The sequence below is a fragment of the Anarhichas minor genome, unplaced genomic scaffold, assembly GCF_050575085.1.
Source record: "Anarhichas minor isolate MPS153535 unplaced genomic scaffold, ASM5057508v1 ptg000033l, whole genome shotgun sequence".
Taxonomy (NCBI): Eukaryota; Metazoa; Chordata; class Actinopteri; order Perciformes; family Anarhichadidae; genus Anarhichas; species Anarhichas minor.
In genome coordinates, this window is record NW_027466479.1 from 6,784,230 (window position 1) to 6,802,347 (window position 18,118).

The 18,118-nt window shown below is 42.8% G+C and overlaps 2 protein-coding genes across 6 annotated transcripts in view; both read right to left on the bottom strand.

The window, feature by feature from the left end:
* Positions 1 to 3,477: 3,477 nt before the first annotated feature.
* On the bottom strand, positions 3,478 to 5,547 carry edn1 (endothelin 1). The gene is made up of 5 exons (XM_076106491.1): positions 5,487 to 5,547; positions 5,110 to 5,263; positions 4,728 to 4,856; positions 4,363 to 4,467; positions 3,478 to 3,616 (listed from the first exon to the last, which is right to left on the bottom strand). The coding sequence occupies exons 1-5, from the start codon at positions 5,545 to 5,547 to the stop codon at positions 3,478 to 3,480; spliced, it is 588 nt and encodes a 195-aa protein (XP_075962606.1).
* Positions 5,548 to 13,625: 8,078 nt separating this feature from the next.
* The window catches only part of hivep1 (HIVEP zinc finger 1), a 49,623-nt gene continuing 45,130 nt past the window's right edge, over positions 13,626 to 18,118 (bottom strand). For all 5 annotated transcript variants that reach the window (XM_076105649.1, XM_076105645.1, XM_076105648.1 and 2 more), the window contains 5 exons: positions 17,951 to 18,084; positions 17,661 to 17,836; positions 16,831 to 16,932; positions 15,582 to 16,114; positions 13,626 to 15,364 (listed from right to left, as the gene is read on the bottom strand). In XM_076105649.1, the coding sequence (XP_075961764.1) occupies positions 14,243 to 15,364; positions 15,582 to 16,114; positions 16,831 to 16,932; positions 17,661 to 17,836; positions 17,951 to 18,084 (2,067 nt within the window). In that variant the 3' untranslated portion in view covers positions 13,626 to 14,242. The remainder of the gene's footprint in view (positions 15,365 to 15,581; positions 16,115 to 16,830; positions 16,933 to 17,660; positions 17,837 to 17,950; positions 18,085 to 18,118) is intronic.

Here is an 18,118-nt window from a genome sequence, read left to right on the forward strand (position 1 = left end):
CTCGTGAAGTAAAGGCCATGGGATGAGTTTGAAGATAAGAGTGAAAGAGCCGCGTCGCAGAGGCAAACATGCAGCAGTCGTTTTGATAAATGTGATCTGATAAAACCGTGGAGGCAGTGTTGTGGCTCCACCAAGTCCAGATGTGAAAGCTCTCTGCTCTGACACCGCAGCCTCGGAGAAGCCAACACGGAGTGCGTTGGCCCGAGCTCCTCTGGGCTCTCCATCGTCTTTCCACGGGGCTTCCCTCTGGCTGTAGTGATACAGATGTTTAATAAGCGGGGTAGAATAATAATGTCAGTGGAGGAAAGTACATTCAGTACAATTTGATACCCTCCATCCTATCATCCAGCAATATTTTAGCTTTTTTTGTTTCTTATGTAGCAAAATGGGACTAAAACTGCAGATTGTTGCACAACCATGTGTTGTGCAATGACAATAAATTAATCTTGGACCTACCTTGTACTTTAATATATGCCACTTTATACTTCTACTTCACTACATTTCAGACAGTTTTTTTTTACTCAATTACAGTTATTTGACAGATTTAATTACTTTTCACATTCTGATTTTACATTTAAAAAAAAGCATATGATGAGCTTATAGAACATGCATTTCATTATTTAAACTACTCAACAGTATGGAAACTACTTCCAGTTAGCACCGTTTTGATCAACTACAACATTAAAATGCTGCTTTGGTAACAATAATCCAATATATAATATGATCATTCTTCTGCAGAATGAGTGTTTTTTACATTTGATCCTTTACATGCACAGTATTTACTGTGGCATTGTCACCTATTACTGAAGAATCTGAATACTTTTGGTCTCAAACATCATGCATCTTGTCCATAAACCTGAGAGAGAAATATATGTAGAGAGATGCTGTAATACAGCCTCTTTTAAAATGGAAAGCATCCCCTTTTTGTGGCTCAGTTGTAACTTGTTATGTAACATGCTGTGGACCAGTCACTTTAAACATTAGGCTGGCCTCTTGTCAACTCGATGTCCTTTAAAATCCCAAGAGAGCGCAGATTTGCGTCCACGAACAGACGGTTTGTTTGGCTGCAAACACTCTACCTGCACGGTGGAGTTAAATCCAGAACAGTTCTTGCGTGTCATCGTGACTTTTCTCTCTTTTGTCCTCTGCAGTCCTGACTGTCTTTTGTTTCTCAAGCTAAAAGTAGGTCTTGTCTGGACAATATGACCTCATCATTATTATTATGATTGGCCTCTTTGCACGCAGGAGGACACGACTGATTTCTTTCAGTAAGCCGAGGCACAGACTCCACCGTGGATTTGTTTGCTAAATGGGCTGGATAGATAAGACTACTCCACCATTTGCATTGGATTGTTCACCGCTGCCAGATCAAGCAGCTCTGTGATGAGTGATGGGAGCGAGTTAAAGGCGCTCCCAATGTTTGAACGCAACCCAAGAACAACTTGTACGACATTCATATTTACAACGGAGAGGGGACACCCCCTTGCAAAGTTTTTAAAGTGCTTGTGAAGGTAAAAACTTTTAAGAATACCTACTTCAATCGTTGGTCCTCAGAGAGTTTAAGTTAGGGGTTACTTTCTAATCCACGCTTACTGGGTGAGTCTTCAGAGGTTTTTGAGAGAAACGGCTTTGCTGTCCATGTTTGGTGGTAAAGTTAACTTGTTCACATGAAGGACTGCATGCTTGACTATTGGTGAAGTAAATTCTCCATCTTGGGCTGTTTTAAAAACAGATTTTTCTTTTCTTCAAAAATGCACTTCTCTTAGTTCCTGCAAAGTTGGCATTTTCACAGTGCGAGGTTTTCTCTTTGACAGCAGCTAAATTAACCGGATGACGGATTTACTGAAATGCAATGAAAGTTGATTTATGAGCAGAGATCAAATTAACGATATCTGCGGAAGCTCCAGGAGGTTTGGCTTAAGGAGAAAAACAGATGCAAAGGCCCCTGGAGGAGGAGGAGGAGTGGTAAAGCGTGAATAAGGGACGGCAGCTGTAAACAGCGGCCTTTATCTGCAGTAATCGTCGGAGGTGAGCCGAGAGGCCAGGACAGGTGGTTAAGAACATAACACAAGAGTGACTCATGCTTTGATGAATTATGCCGTGTCACTCATCGGGGAAAAGCTTGAAAAGCTCAGGTTGAAGGGTGATAGATATCTAAACGTATTTTAAAGCAAAGGAGATCATTACGGCGCTGAAAACAAACTGTCTTTGAAATCTAAGCTGCTGAGAGAAACCTTCCATCTACATGCAGCTGATTTAGAAATGTCTGTGTGTACAGAGATGAAAGGGCAGCGAGGTTAAGAGCTTTATGACTCTGCCTCGTTGTCTTCCACATCAACACTCTCTTTATCCCCGTCTCTCACACTTCGTCTCACTCCTTTCTTGTTCACTTTTAGTGTTTTTATTTACCGGTTTAAAATCGTCTCAGCACTGAACCCAGACTGCTTTTGTTACACCTCTTGTTTTATAAAAGTCATTGTTCACAGAAGATGTTGGCGCATCAGTTCCCTCTATTCCAGATTGTCTTCAATTGAAGTTAAACGCATCTTTTCTCAGGTCAGGGATCTGTTTAAGCTGCAGAGATCCAATTCATTGCACATGAAACAATAATGATAGTTGATCAGTTGTCTTTTTTTAAATAAGGGTGTACAACTTTTATTTCAGTTTGGCCAAAATTTAGCAACTTGGTGACAAAACATTTCATGGAAATGACAAACCCAAAACATGTGACGGACCAATATGGCCATCAAATTACAATGTGTAAAAAAAGAATAAATACATGGAACACGTGCAGAGCATATTTAGTGAAAAATAATTAAATTATGACAAATGCAGAGAAATCTTTGATAACATCAGCATGACAGTAAGCAGCTACTGTACAGCACAGCTACGCTGACTAGACATAAAGGAGACGTAGCCAATAGTTTCAGTCGGTGGAGAAACGTCTCGCTCTATTACACAGTACATCTTGTACAACAGCCGGCTTTTGCCTCCGTATAATGGCATTTTGAAATATAATTAGCAGGACCGCCTTCATCCATATACCGCAGTGATTTGTATGCTCTGTAACAGAGGGATTCGTCTTAAATCCTTCCAGTAATGTCAAGTTTTTGAAATGCTATTTGGTTTTTGAGTCCAAAGGGTCCGACGGCGAACACCTACAAGATGAATGTCCTCGACTCTGCAGGCCGAGACCCCGAGTCCTCTGCTCGGCTTATCTTCCTTCACCTGAACTCCCTCTGTTGTCTCTGACCTCGTTCGTCTGTCTCATGAAGCGCCACCAAGTCCAGATGTGAAAGCTCTCTGCTCTGACGCCGCAGCCTCGGAGAAGCCAACGCGGAGTGTGTTAGTCGAGCTCCTCTGGGCTCTCCATCGTCTTTCCACGGGGCTCCCCACTGGCTTTTAGAGAAGGGCTAATGAAACCCTCTCTCTCTCCCCCCTTTCTGCATGACAAGGTGCAGAGGTCATCTGTCGTCTTTAGGAGGCCGTGCTCTCGCCCTCCCACGCTCTCGCCCTGTGCCGCTGCCTCGCCCTCCACTTCTTGAGCAGCAGACGGGTTCTCAAGGCGGCCCTGATTGCCAGAGGCGACACCCGCTTCTTGTTGCCGTTCCTCATCCTGTGTACACAGAGACGGAAAAACAGCCGGTCACCCAAACCATCCATTTCCCCAGGTTATGTCAAATGCGAGCCTCTAAAGCTGGCTGGACTTGAGCCGTCAGTCACTCGCATTCAAACCGCCGAGCATGCCAAGTGTCATGCACAACACACTTTTAAGTGGTTTCAGCAGATTGTCGTTTGTTTTTCCCTCTTATTAATGTGTCAAAGTGCAGACGAATGGCGCCGCAGCTTTGAGAGGTTGAGTTTGCCACAGCAGCACTCGTGTACCATCATGTTCCAGAGAGCCCACATTACTCTCACTCCTAAGCGATGGAAAGCGATGCATTGAATTCTATTCGGCAATCCTAGAGGTTTTATAGAAGGCATTATTGTGCTCAGTCCTCATGTAGGGAATCCCTTGCTTGAGGGTTAATTTAGAAATTCCACGTGCTGCTTGTTTTTAATCTCTGCAGGCTCACCATGCAATATATATATGCTATATATATATATATATATATATATATATATATATATATATATATATATATATATATATATATATATATATATATATATATATATATATATATATATATATATATATATATATATATATATATATATATATATATATATATATATATATATATATATAATACCCTGAGAGAGCCTCAGTGTTGCGTGAGTTTATAATTACCATGTCCATTTATTGTTGCAAATACACTGAGATATTCCGCCTCCTTCAGTCTAAGCGGGTCGTCTTACCTCTTAATCCTGCCCGTGTCGGCTGCCAGCTCGTGTTTGCATTGCGCCCCTGCGCAACCAGCGCCCTGGGCAGAGCGGATCACCGTGTCTGGGGATGTTTCATACCTACGAGCGCAGAAAAACACACGCACGATGAGAACCGGGATCCCATTTCATTTAAGCGTCCCACAGTTTCGACACACTCGCAGCGTCATTTAAGACGCGGAACTTGTTCCCACACGCGAGGAAAGGAGCACGAAAGCTCAGACTCGGGCCAATTCTAGTATCGCTGACAGTATCCGATAAACGGGTGGCCTGTTATTATTATTGTCTGCTCACGAGATGTTTGGGAAGCTGTGATGGAAATGCAAATGACTTGTCGTTACCTGAGGCGGGTTTCCAGCCGGCAGAAGTTTCTACACGCGATGTCGTTTTGGCGGAGACACTGGCAGCGCGAGTCCGAGACCGCGCGCTTCGTTCTGGGAGCGTTGCCCAGTCCGTACGAGACCACGCGCCTGGAATGCAAGGGTGACATAATACAGGTTAAACACCTTATGAATGACTGGAGTCTGATTGTTTAATATTTATAAAGTAAAACGTCTCAAAAGCAAACTGTAAGCTACTTTAATTTCAGTTAAAATCTCCATCTTAATATTTGCTTATTAAACTTCTGTCCAATATTTCTAATAAGTAAATAATTAGCTCTCTTTGTTGTTGTGGCCCCAAATTAAGTGTCTCACTCTCAAGAATGTGTTGATGTTGACTTACTCGGGAGTGTTGACCCATATGATGTCCAGGTGGCAGAAGTAGACGCACTCGTTGTCCATGAAAGTGGCGCAGGAGCAGCGTTTGGTCCGCACATGTCGCCGCAGCTGGGTGTCGGTGGAGGCAGTGGGTGTCTCTCCAGCTGGCGCAGACAGCACTGTAATTGAATCATCGTTATCAAAACACCGCATTTTGTGTCCGCATAATTGCAGCAATAGTTTGTTTTGCTACTTTGCAGATACACGATTCACACTTTAACTGTAAAATAATGAAAGTAATACAGATGTGATGTGGCTAAAATGTATTGAAGCTACTGCAGAGGTTAAATAGGTCAAATAAGTCGTTTGTCTGTCGGAGAAAAAAAAACATGCAAAAGTTACCTGCGCACATAATGCAGGAGTGCATCACTGACAACGCGGAAATCCAAATGTATACATCCATGACTGCAGGCTCTTCTAAAAACACTAAAATAATGTTGCTCAAGAAAATGAATAATCCTCCAGCAGTGGACAAAATAACCATCCAGTCAATCAATCAATCCTACGCAAAATGTGTCGGGGATCGTCCTCAAGAGATTCCCGCAGGGAGCGCAGAGGCGTCAGTCTGGAGTCTCTCTGTCAATGTGGCCCCACATGTGCAGCCCTTTGACTTTATACATGAGCGCGCGCGCACCCCCCCCCCCCCTCCTCCTCCTGCAGTGTTGTCCTTTTGGCTCGTACCCAAACACTGATGTTTGTTAGTGGTCGCGTAGACCAAGCTGAGGGCTCCTTGTGATGCAGCCTTGGTTACAGTTGGTGGATGGAGGAGACGCCGGCTGACTGAGTGAGAGCTGCACTCTCACGGCACTCTGTTGGATGAGTTGCACTGCTGAGTCAGCAGGTGGCAGTCACGCGACAGGATGAGTGTCCCCGTTTTTACTGGAGAGCACTGAAGCACTGTGGAATGATGTAGGATCCGTGGAAATGATATATACTGAAAATGTATACTTGTACTTTTCCAGCAGTAGGAGTTTTAAAGTGTCTTTAAAGTGTCTTGTTATTCTTGCCTTTTGAAAACAGAGTACCATACTACAGTATGTACATCAAATATGCGCTGAAGTGAAAATAGAAGAAAGTGTACTAAAATACTTCCTTGTACATTTTCTTAATTACAACAATGAAGGTAATTCTCATAAGATATTTCATTCTATTCTAAGGCAGCGATCCTGTCACATGTTAAAGATTGAGATCCAGTCAACGTGTACATGTACTGCTGCAGACAGCTGCCTGGTAGGGGGGGGGGGGGGGGGGGGTATTTAACTGCTTGAAATACAGATGTGTACAAATCAATATTTATAGTCTAGTGTTACTGATTGTGTGTTGTCTTACATCATAATATAAGGCCCTGTTTTCACTGTACCTTGTGCTCCACAGCTGCTGTTTTATTCATTGATTGATTACAGACTAAGTACAAACCAGGTCCCAAAGTGGAAAAGCCCCAGGTAAAGTATGCCGACATGCTGCAGCTTTGAGGCCGCTGACCAGAGGCTGCTGTTAGAATGAGAGGCAGGACACTGACGTTTAGCTAGTTGAATCGTGGAGCTGCTGTGATGACGTTACAGACGTGTTTCCTCAGCACCAGCAGAGAATGACCTCTAGGGGTCTCTGTTTGCTTTGCTTTAGCTCCCCCCTGCAGGAGGAGGCGTAAAACGATGAGGTGTGTGTTCCACTGTAAATGGATGAGTCACCTTCTGAACGGGAACACGGAGGAGGTCTCTGTCGAGCCGCTTGAGACGAGAGAGAAGTTTCCCTCATTAATGGCCAGATTATGTTTGCTGCTGATATTCTGAGAGCTCTCTCTCTTAATACCATCAACTAGTGGATTTTAATTAAGTGGTATCATTATGACGATGGTCACAAGGATTTAATATCAAAAAATCTCATAAAAAGTGTAGTATATTATAAACAATGTCTTCGTTTATTAGGCCGGGAAATAGTGTCATAGTGTAGAATATAATAAAGTCATAGTATAGTAGGTCTATAAAAAAGGTATTAAACACTCTTATAGTAAAAAAAATATATTATAAATATAGTAAATAATAAATGTCATAATATAGCATGACATAAATATGTCATAGTATAGTGTACCATAAAATGTAACTAAGGAGTCAGTGACAAATATAGTATAGTATGTCATAAAGACAAATCATGTCCAGAAACAGTCATAGTACACCATAAAAATAACAAAAAGTCCTAAAACGGTGCTAGACTAGTAAACCCAAGTCCAGACACAAAGACAGGAAGCCGATGGTAAGTTAGAAGGTGGCTTTATTTGCGTTGGGGCTGGTTGGTGAGTTGTGCTGAAGGTGGTTCAGCAGAGAGTTAAACCAGAGAGGAAGACCACCAGAGAGGAAGACCACCAGGGAGCGGATGCTTGGCAGACCAGGAACGGAGGCCTGAGTCCGGCTTAGGTCACTGCAGGCACAGGGAAACAGGTTTCAAAAAAATACTGACGGAACAGTAGCAAGAATGTAAACAACCGCCGAGTCTACGATCTAGCGATCTGGTAAAGTCCGAACCAGGTTTTTATGGCAAATTACGATGAGTGGTAGCCTGACACCTGTACACCTGTGTCCACTGCTGCAATTTAACACACAAGAAGGTGAGAGACTGCAGGCTAAAGGAGGCGTGGAGGAGGACGAGGTTGTGACCGTCAAAGTAAAGTAAGCCAAACAAAGTCTCAGTACAAATGTAGAAAAACAGCGTGGAGATTGATTGGCCGGTTGGGAGTACACCTCACAACTGGTCAGTATGAAACATGTGTACAACCCAAAAAATAGTGAAGTCATATTACTGAGCCATGTAGTTTCTAATGTTCTTTTCTTTGTTTTGCAGGAACTGGCTTGCGTCATGAGCCACACCTGGGCCTGCTGTGGTCACGGACTTTAAAGATCACCACCTCTCCACGGAGCCACCGTCTATTGTTTTGTTTGCTGCAGACTTTCACACGACCACACATGCTCACACGAGGGATTACCAACTTCCATGTTTGTTACTTTGTAAACAGATGTGCTCTTTTCTTACTTCTAAACTCATCTGGTCTCCCAAATTCTGTGGCAGCCTAGTAGCCAGGTGGTTAATGAGGAGTAGCAGCGCCATAATAAAGTTTAAGAGGATAAATAAATGTGGAAACAAATAACTACATATAAAAAACTAATTGTAACCATTTTAATTTATTCATTGATTTTGTTTAGAGAAGGGTCTCTGCAGTTTCAGGCTCCATGATGTGTCTAAATACAGACAACAGAAAGTCGACCAGACGCAGACTTGTGAAGGTGGTGGTGGCTTTGGTAGCCGAGGTCTTTGAACACTCGCTCTGTATGTGGAGGAAAACTGTGAACCAAACCATGTTTTGAGAATGTTTACTTATGGAAAGTCTTTGCCAAATATCTGCGCTTACCAATACAGACGTCAAGGAAATTGTGTTGCGCAATCTTCTAAGTGCATAGCCCCAAGTTAGTAGGAAATACTTTAATAGATTCAAACTTCCCTGTTCAATAACTCAAAAGCAAAAAGTTCAACAAAAACAGCCTCTTTGCAGCCACAGTGAGGTAGACGACGAGCTACAACTTCATCAAAGAGAGCCGTCCTTATACCACAACACTCCGGTGCCTTTTATTTAATTATGCAAAAGTAAATCTGTTTTGGTCAGGGCAGATATTTGCCGTAGACTGTCCATGTACTGAGCAAGAGTCAAAATAACATCTAGGACACTTCTTATGCAAGGATCTTTCCTTCCCTAATTCACGTCCACATCCTGTCTACTTGCGCCAAATTCTACAAGTAGGTCTATCTGTGGTGTTAGTGGTGGACCACCCGTCAAAACGGTTGCAGTTCAGTTAGGTTTAGGAAGAAACATCATGGTTTGGGCTAAAATAAGATTTTTAAATAAGCCTGCGAGACTGCAAAGAGACCATTCTCACAGCAGCAGTTTGTGTACAGAAGTGACTTCTCAGCCTGAGCAGGAAGACCCGTCAGGCAGATGATTAACAGCTTGGCCCTGAAAGGATATAAATGAACAATAACAAATGTAGAAATGGAAAACAAACATGACATTGCTAATAAGTGTTATTTGTCTGTATATATATATACACTCATGAAAAATGTAATATTAGTATGTAATTTATAGAATCTAATCAAAACAAGTCATGAAAAATATTATTTTAAGTGTTTGTTACTTATTATTAAGTAACAAAAAGAAAACGGAATATGATGTCAAAGTTCAGTATGTAAAAATCATGAAAAGACATTGTATGTCAAAGTCATTTTATAGTATAATATGGTATAATATGGGAATGGGTCATATTACAGTACGTTGGAAAAAAAGCCATAAAGTAATTTCACAGCTTTCACCATCGTGGGTTATTCTAAAATATTTCTTCCTGTTTTATTTTTTAAGTTGCGCATTGTCTGAGAGTCTTCCTATGTTGCTCTGTAGAGTTTTGGTTAACTTCCTTGTCATTTCTGTAACAACGTTTTGTAATTAAAGTCTTCAGCCTAAATCTGCATCTGTATTTGGGTCCACCTCATCTGTTCTGCTTCAGCAGTTGTGACAATAGCATGTTGGAAAAAAAACACAAAGAACCCATAAAAAAGCCATTGTATGGGTTTAAGTGGGAAAAAAAACTGTAGACGAAAAAGTAATAAGTCATGATCTAGTATACAGTATATCAAAAGAAAGCCAGAAAAGGTCATAGTATAGTATGTCGAAGAACATCAATACAAAGTCAGTGTAGTTTGTCAAAAAAGTAAAAATTCATAGTTTGTTACAAAAAAGTAGAAATTCGTAGCATAGTATGTCAAAAAGGGGAAAAAATTCATAGTATGTCAAAAAACAGTGATAGTATAGTATGTGAAGATCGCCACAGTATAGTATTTTGAATAAATGCCAGTATAGTACATCAAAAACGTCATGTATATTACGTCAAAAAAAGCCAAAGTATAGTTGTCACAGCCCAACTCATCAGCAGCAGCAACTCAACAGGGGAGACAAACGAGCAGGCTGCTAAGAAAAGCAACTTATTTGCAAAAAGCCAGAATTCAGCACCTTCAAAAGACAACCGAGAGCACAGCACCAGGGACACCAAGTGCATGAGAGGACTACAAGAACTACTTTCTACCATTCTACCAGTTGTATGCAACAACACTGGTAGGGTACGCCACAACCCCAGTCTAAGATCACTACGTCATAAAAAGGTACACAACCCAGCCGTCCAGCCCAGACACAAACATATTCGTTAGAAGCTGGAAGCACACGAGAGAAGACACCAAAAAGAGTTATGAGAGCAGACACGTTGCTAGGTGGTACTTCTCAATTTCCTTTGGGTAGATCAAATTTAATGACAAAGTGAGCTGAGCCCACCTGATCCACACAGTCTTATATGCGTGGCAGTGAATACGCATCTGGTTTAGTTACCACATTTACCTTACGATAATCTGTACAGAAAAACGAGGATTATTGCCGGGCAATTATTGTGTTGACACCCTGTGACACCCACGTCAAGGTCATGTTCTATCAAATATGTACGAGTTACGTCATTAAATAAACAGATAGTTAATAACATCAGACTACTCGGCGAAACGCTCCTTTGCCAGGTGCCCAAACAAAGACCCCAATTTACACAGCGTTTCAGATTATATCTGGCCCCACAACAGACTCCTCAGGCGAACCCACCCCATCATCCTCATGAACAGACACATTAGGAGGCGTCTGCCTTCCCACAGTATCTGCTATTAACAGTCGGCCTGTTGCAGAAGGCTGTGATCCAAGAGTGTAACAGGATTTTAACAGATTGACATGGCAAATTTGAGTTTTCCTTCTACACTTAGTAGAACCAGACAGTGCTGCTCAATAGTTCTGCTCAGGAATTTGACACAAAACTGCGTCGCACCATGAAATTTGGCCAGAAATGGCAAATCCACGAGCAGCAACAAAGCAAGAACCTGGTGGATCTCAGCTTCATAAGGATGCTTCATTTTTTGTCTGGGCAGAAGCTAAACTTTCCTGAGCCCTCTCCCCAGCCACGAGCAACCGATGCCAGAAACCATGAACATAATCCATCAAATTCTGAGTTAACAAACTGGAACCCTGATCACTTTGAACCACTTTTGGAATTCCAAAGATGGAAATAAACCGCGTCAGTGCTTTGACCGCAGATTTAGCAATAGTATAGCGCAAAGGATATCCATCCGGTTATCTCGTGCTTTGAAACATAACTGTATGCAAATGATTACTTCCAGACTGTGAACGAGGTAAGGGACCAACACAATCAATGATCAGATGCTGGAATGGGAGCCAGCGGAGCTTTATGGTCTGATTAGGTTTACCCGTCACGTGACATGTAGGACATGTTTTGATATAACGAGACACATCCCTCCGCACAAGAGGTCAATACCTGACAACATTGTCATACACATTTTCACACATTGAGTTCAAGTACAACAAATACTTCCCCTCACCCGCTGTACTCCTCGGTGTGCGCCTGCATTACTATTCAATACCACCCACGCATAATGCGCCCTCTAGCGGCCTGGATTGGAAATAGCAGTGTGGTGACTTCATTTGCAATGACATTTCCTGCGTGATTAAATGAATTAAAATAAACAGAAATAAATAACAGGGGTGTCTATTTATCTTGCAATAATCCTACCCATTTTACTTATCCTTCTCTTAACTTATTTCTAAAGTTAGCTGCTTTCAACAGTCTACATGCGGAAGCTGAGAAAACACCAGAGAAACGCTGCGCACTCTCATCCTACATGTTTGTAATAGAGGGGCAAGATGTTACTACAGGAGGTGACGGACCGTCCAGAATGACAACACCTAGGACTGGTAGCACGGGACGTACACCCATGACCCCCAAATGATGAAAATCACCGTTATACTAACATTCTGATACCCAGAGGTCAGTCGAGGTGTGTGCGCCAGAAACTTACGTAATCACGGCCTGCGAGTTGGGCGCGAGTCTCCGCAAGTGGCTGAGTGCACCTGCGAACTTTTGTAACTAGACGTGCGCACAGAGCTTTTCGGACAAAATAGTTCGCTGCTAAAAGCACTATGTCTTTGTGTTTTACAAAGTGGTAAAATACCACTATAAAGTCCCTCTACAATACTTAAGAAACCGGAGGTCTAGAAAAAAAAAAATCGACATTTGAATATATGTTTTTCAAGCCATAGCAGATTGCTTCCATGATAATCAACCTTTGTTTCTTTATAATGCATGTACTACTTTACAGGGCTTGTATAAAGGCAATTAAGTGCGCATGAATATGAGATGAGTTTACAGTTAATGATTCCCCTCGGCATTGTGGAGGTTGGTTTATGTCGCTTGGCCGGTTTCACTCATTGCCCTCTTGTCTCTTGACAGTAGCCTACATTTCGTTTGTGCGCCCTCTGGAGTTTCAGAATAATTCGAATAATGCTACGTAAGTTAAATGCCATTTTTTTTGGCGTGGAGCCTCGCGATACTGTGACACGCGCGAGTAAAATCAAAGTTTTAAGCAAAGACAAACTTGCGCACGCATAAGACACAAGCCCGGTAAAGCAACCATAACCTGGACACCTACCTGCAGCCTTGGACGTCAACGCTGACACCGGGTTCGACAAGGACCGGAGGAACCCCCACACGTCACGAGCCCCCCTACGTCAGTATGTCTAAAAGTCAAAAATGTGATAAAAAAGCCACAGTATAGTATGTGTGAAATACGTGAGGCAGAAGTCGTAGTATAGTATGAAAAGTCCTGTTTGGTCTCTGCAGAACATGTCGGGGAGAGTCGACCTTGTACAGTCGCTGTAGATCATCAAATATTAACTCTTAATATCTCTGATTTACTGGAGTCGATTGTAATTTAATGAAAAGTTGCACACAAACAAAATGATGCTAGCTTGGTGCAATATTTGTACACTTGAGTTGTGGTTGCTTGGACATTAATGACGATCATACGGTCTATGCAGTTACTGAATTAAAACTGAAACTAGTTAAAACTCTAAACTACTATTTTACTATGAATTAATCTACCTAGTGTTCTCTTGATTATTGATGTTTGGTCTCTATGTCGGCAAATTGTACACAAAAAAAGCCCATCACAATTTAACAGAGCTCATGGTGATGTTTCCAAATGTCAGATTATTCAAACCAACAGCAAATATATTCTGTTCATCATTATATAAGTATAAGAAAACCAGAAAATCATTTGAAGCTGAACCAAGGAAGTTTTTCCATTTTTGCTTAAAATTTGGTAAAATTATTAATCAAATATAAAAATGTTGCCAATTAATTTTCTGTTGATCGATTATATTTTTCGGGTTGAGTTTCTATATGTTTTAATATGGGAAATGTGGCGCCCACAATATTAAATGTGACATAATAAATGACAGAATAGATAAACACAAATTTCATATGGACGTACTAAACGGGATCGACCACAGTCCACTTTAAATATGTTATCGTTGTTTAACTGACAAAAATACAGCGACACCACTTTAATGTTTGTAAACAAATTTTTACTGATACAGTTAAGAATATTGATACAGCAATGTAAAGCTACCATAATGCACATACCTATGGACTTATGAATCATAATGGGCACTAGATGGATTATAATAAATAGTTGAACACAACATCTGTACACAAACATTGCCCAATAATCCATAGAAATGTACATATACCAGTACAACATTTATAATTCCATAAATTTAATTTACGAATGACAAATCCTCCAAAATTAAATTGATATCCTCCATTTGAATGCCTCTCTTTACTTCTGTCTCTCTTTTTTTAAATAAACAAGCAACTACTGAATTTATAAGGAATTATGTACAGGTTCCTAAACAAGAAACTCCATAAAGGCACAATTGTCTATACAACATGTACAAAAAAAGAAATTGTCTGGAGCGGACAAAAAAAATAAAAGAAAAGTACAAATAAAAATTATTGGTCATTATTATAATTTTATGATTGCACATACAATATGAATGTCAGCATCTGTGCTTTGAAAGGTGATTTGCAATGAAACAAACCCCCTGAAAAGTGTTTTCAGTCTTACAAAGTGACAAGAATTACAAAAAGAGAACAAGAAGAGCTTTCCGTGTGGGGTTTTCAGGTGGCAATGACCAGTCTGTCTTCATCATCACTGGATACCTCATTATAGTCATCATTTACCCTCTGCCAGCTGGGCACTGGCGGTGGTGCAGGATCACTAGCTCCCTCAACTGGTGACTCCTTAGCACTGTCTGCTCTTCTCTCAGGGGCTGGTGATCGATGCTGCCGTGGGGATTTATCCCTTTCTCGCCTCTCAACGGTCTGTGTGAGCTCTGCTCTGCTGCTGCTGCTGCCTCCGGGGCTAGCTCTGCTGCCCGAGGCCACTTCTGGACAGCTGCTGACCTTAAACGGGCCGATCGGGGAAGCAGACATGCAGCTCCGTAAAGAACCACGCCAATGTTCACTATGAGACGGCTGAGCTCCCGGAGCTTCAGGGCTGCACTGCCTCTCTGACAACCCAGGGAGAGGACTACGTGTGGAGAGGGGGCTGAGAGAGGGAATGATGGCAGGCAGGGTGATGTTAACTATCTGCAGACCTGGGACGTGTGTCTGCGGGCAGGTGCTGCTTTGGGAGGTGGGGTTGGCAGCTAACACCTGCAGCCCGAGGGTGGCATTGAGGGTGAGCCCTTGCTGGGGCAGCAGCTGTGTGGATGCCAGGCCTGTGTTTGTGAGCCCCATGAGGTTTAGTGTCTCCAGACCTACTGGCTGTATTGTTTGAGCCTGCAGGCCAGTGACCTGCCCTAAGGGGAAGCAGGGCAGCACACTACTGATTGGTTCCTGCACCACAAGTGGCTGGGTTTGCAAGCCCTCCGGATGGGGTGGAGTGTTGAGAGCTGGTAACGGGCTTGTGTTCCTGTGAATGACGCTCACTGCTGGGATGGTGAGCTGGACGGGGCCCGCCTGGATCGGTACGAAGGTGGCGTAAGCTGCCAGGCCAGCGGGCACCAGCTGGATTCCCCCAATCGGGACCATGCTGTAAGAGGAGCGAGACGGCTGCTGGGAGTGCAGGGGCAGGTGACTGAACAGGTGCGTCTGGGTCTCTGTTCCTGGCGTTTGGAATAGACCCTGTGGGGGAAAGTGCACGAGGCCTTGAGAAGCATAAGAGGAAGTCTGAGTGCTGCGGTTCACGGGTATGCCCGATTCGCTGGTTGCCACAGCGGGAGGTGCCGAGGACGTGTTCTGTGGAAAGAGAGAAAATTCAATATTCAGTCTTATTTATCGAGGCAAAATCAAAAATGGTATTTGGAGCAGTCCACTAAGTCGAATCAGAATCAACAAGACAGAACATTCACAGGAGCTTTGTGGAAGTGCCTCACATGCAGGATTCAAAGTAAGAGTATTGATAGGAAAGTAAGGATGGGTGGACAGAGACACAATGAGAATACATGGGTCTCACCTGGCCTAGCTTGGAGCCCTTGCCTGGCACTGGGGGACTAGGGGGCACTTCAAAGTCAGGGTAGTCGATGGACATCTGCCTGCACGGGGACACTGGGCTCATCATCTGCACCGACTCTGTGTCTGAGGTGTAGGAGTCTGATGTGGTGGCAACAGGCGGAGGAGAGTAAGGGAGGGGCATTGAGCTGCAGCAGGACCCAGAGATGAATATCTGCTTGCTCAGGGACACGGGGCTCATCATGGGGACAGATTCAAAGTCTGATGCGTAGGATTGAGAGGCTGGAGGCCGGGAGAAAGGCAGGGAGACTGAGCAGATTGACATCTTGGCTAGCAGGGTGCTAGGAGGGACTTCAGGCTCTTTGGAAGGGATGTGCTGAGGGCTGGCGCAGACAGAAGGGTTGGTAGACAGACCAGACTCTGCCTGGCTGTCCTCCTCTTCCTCCTCGTTGTCGTCATTCTCCTCATCATCGGGGCCATCGGAGTCGTCGCCGTCTGAATCTTGGCGGTCTGCACTGCTCACCTGACTCCGGTCCCCTGTAGATGATAGGATATGTAAGAAGTTAGTCTATTCTTGGTATTTTGCGGAACAAATGAGTCATCAGAGCTGATATGAACATATATGTGTTGAACCACTTTTATTCATTAAAGATCTTCTATCATCATGTAGGTTTCTTCCACACAGTGAGAAAACCCACCACTCAGATTACAATTCGGTGAGGTTTTGTGCTGCTGCAGTGTTTCACACCCCACATCACCACACGCCCCTGAGCTCCATCACAGGCAGAGGAGGAAAAACAAATATGCTCTTAAGAGACTGGGACCATAGAATGCTTTCAGGGAGCTTCTCTCTCTCTCTTTTTTTTTTTTTCTAAAATTAGACGCAGCAATTTCCTTTCTAAACGCTGTGCATGCCGCCCACATGCGCTTTGAGTTAACAGAGGAAGGAGCTGCATTTAGCATTTTTAATTAGAACATGGCAAAGCTATTGATCGACACAGCAACAGAGCACAAGTGGGGACAATCTGTGTTTTATATCTCAGGGCATGACCGTGGGAGAATTATTCCAAGAAGGTTAATCCTGTTTGAAACCAAAGCAAATGGGGAAAACAAGACCTCTCTGTATTAAGTCACTTTGTCACTGTAAATAAAGCCTTTAATTTACAGAGAATGGTTCAGTTTGTTTGATAAGCCTTTGAGCACACCAATTCTTCCGTGTTTCCCTCTTGGCAAAGACCAGTGAAGCACTGTACCTGAGTCCTCTGCATCCTGATCCTCAATGAGACCCTCAGGAACCCCCATCTCCATGCATTTCTTACTGTGGGCCTTGGATTTCATGTGTTTGGTCAGATTCCCTGCAAGAAGAGAGGCAGTGAGGTCTTCCGGGTGGGTAGAGCTCGAACAATAGCACAGAAGGAGTTTATGTAAGAGAATGCGGTCTTTGGGCAAGCTGTACGTAGAGGGTGAGTAACTGATAAAGACATTTTTAAATGAACGTGGGTTGCTCTGACACCGAGTACTGTTCTGCAGTGTGGTGTGGGTAGGCAAGTTCGATAAAGAATAGTGAATCATACTGTCTTGGTTTAAGAGATGGGGAAACATCTTACATTTTATAAAAAAAAGATGTTGAACTGTAGCAGTTCAAAGATATTAAAAATATGTCTCAAATATGAATTGTAGTAAAAACTAAGAGTATGTTCAGATATGAGATCAGTGTCCCAAAATGTTATTCAAATTTGAGGTACCATATTCATCATGGTGCATATGTATTCAGTAATATAGAACCACATACAGAGCAGTATGTTTAAAGACAACGCAATTTAACGAAAAAAAGTTACATTTTGAGAAATCACACAGATGGTTAACATCTGGATCAGAGAATACATTCCATCTTATTTACTCGAATGTTTTTTGATTTATTTTGTAGAAGTGATTATTGTGAAAGTCCAGAGACTTCGCCACATTCAAACTTCCTGGTTGATGGAAAAATTGATAAATCCATCTCCAACCATGCCACGACAAGTAGAGGAGCAGCAGCTTTAGATTCGTAGCTTTGGACACTGATCGACCAATGAGCACGAACCTTTCGTCTTGAAAGAGAAGTTGCAGTGGACGCAGTGGTATGGCCGGACATCTGAGTGGGTGCGGATGTGTTTGCGTAGCATGCTCGGCTTCTTGCAGCGGATCCCACATTCCTCACAGATGTATTTACCGCGTCCACGCCCACGTACGTAAATATACTCCTCGTTAGATTTGTATCTGTGGGGTTGCAATAGAACCATGAAGGACAAATAAGACAAACCCATAAAACCAAGCATATAAGATCTTTAATATTAATATAATATAAATTAAATTAATAGTTCTGAATCATACCCGCCATCGAATATTTTGACCCGTCTTGGTTCTGTTTTAGATACCACCTCCTTGTCTGACTCGCTGCTGGCCTGAGGTTCTGGCTGCACTTTACTTCTGCTTTCAACTGATATAGACTTCTGGGTTATTGGCACCTGCAGAGAGAAGAGGTGATTGATGTATTTATTG

Excerpts from the sequence above, each read along its gene's own strand:
- edn1 (XM_076106491.1), bottom strand. The coding sequence starts at position 5,547 with ATGGATGTATACATTTGGATTTCCGCGTTGTCAGTGATGCACTCCTGC. Across the intron at positions 5,264-5,486 it reads CTCCTGCATTATGTGCGCAG|TGCTGTCTGCGCCAGCTGGA; the intron begins GTAACTTTTGCA and ends ATTCAATTACAG. Across the intron at positions 4,857-5,109 it reads ATATGGGTCAACACTCCCGA|GCGCGTGGTCTCGTACGGAC; the intron begins GTAAGTCAACAT and ends CTTGCATTCCAG.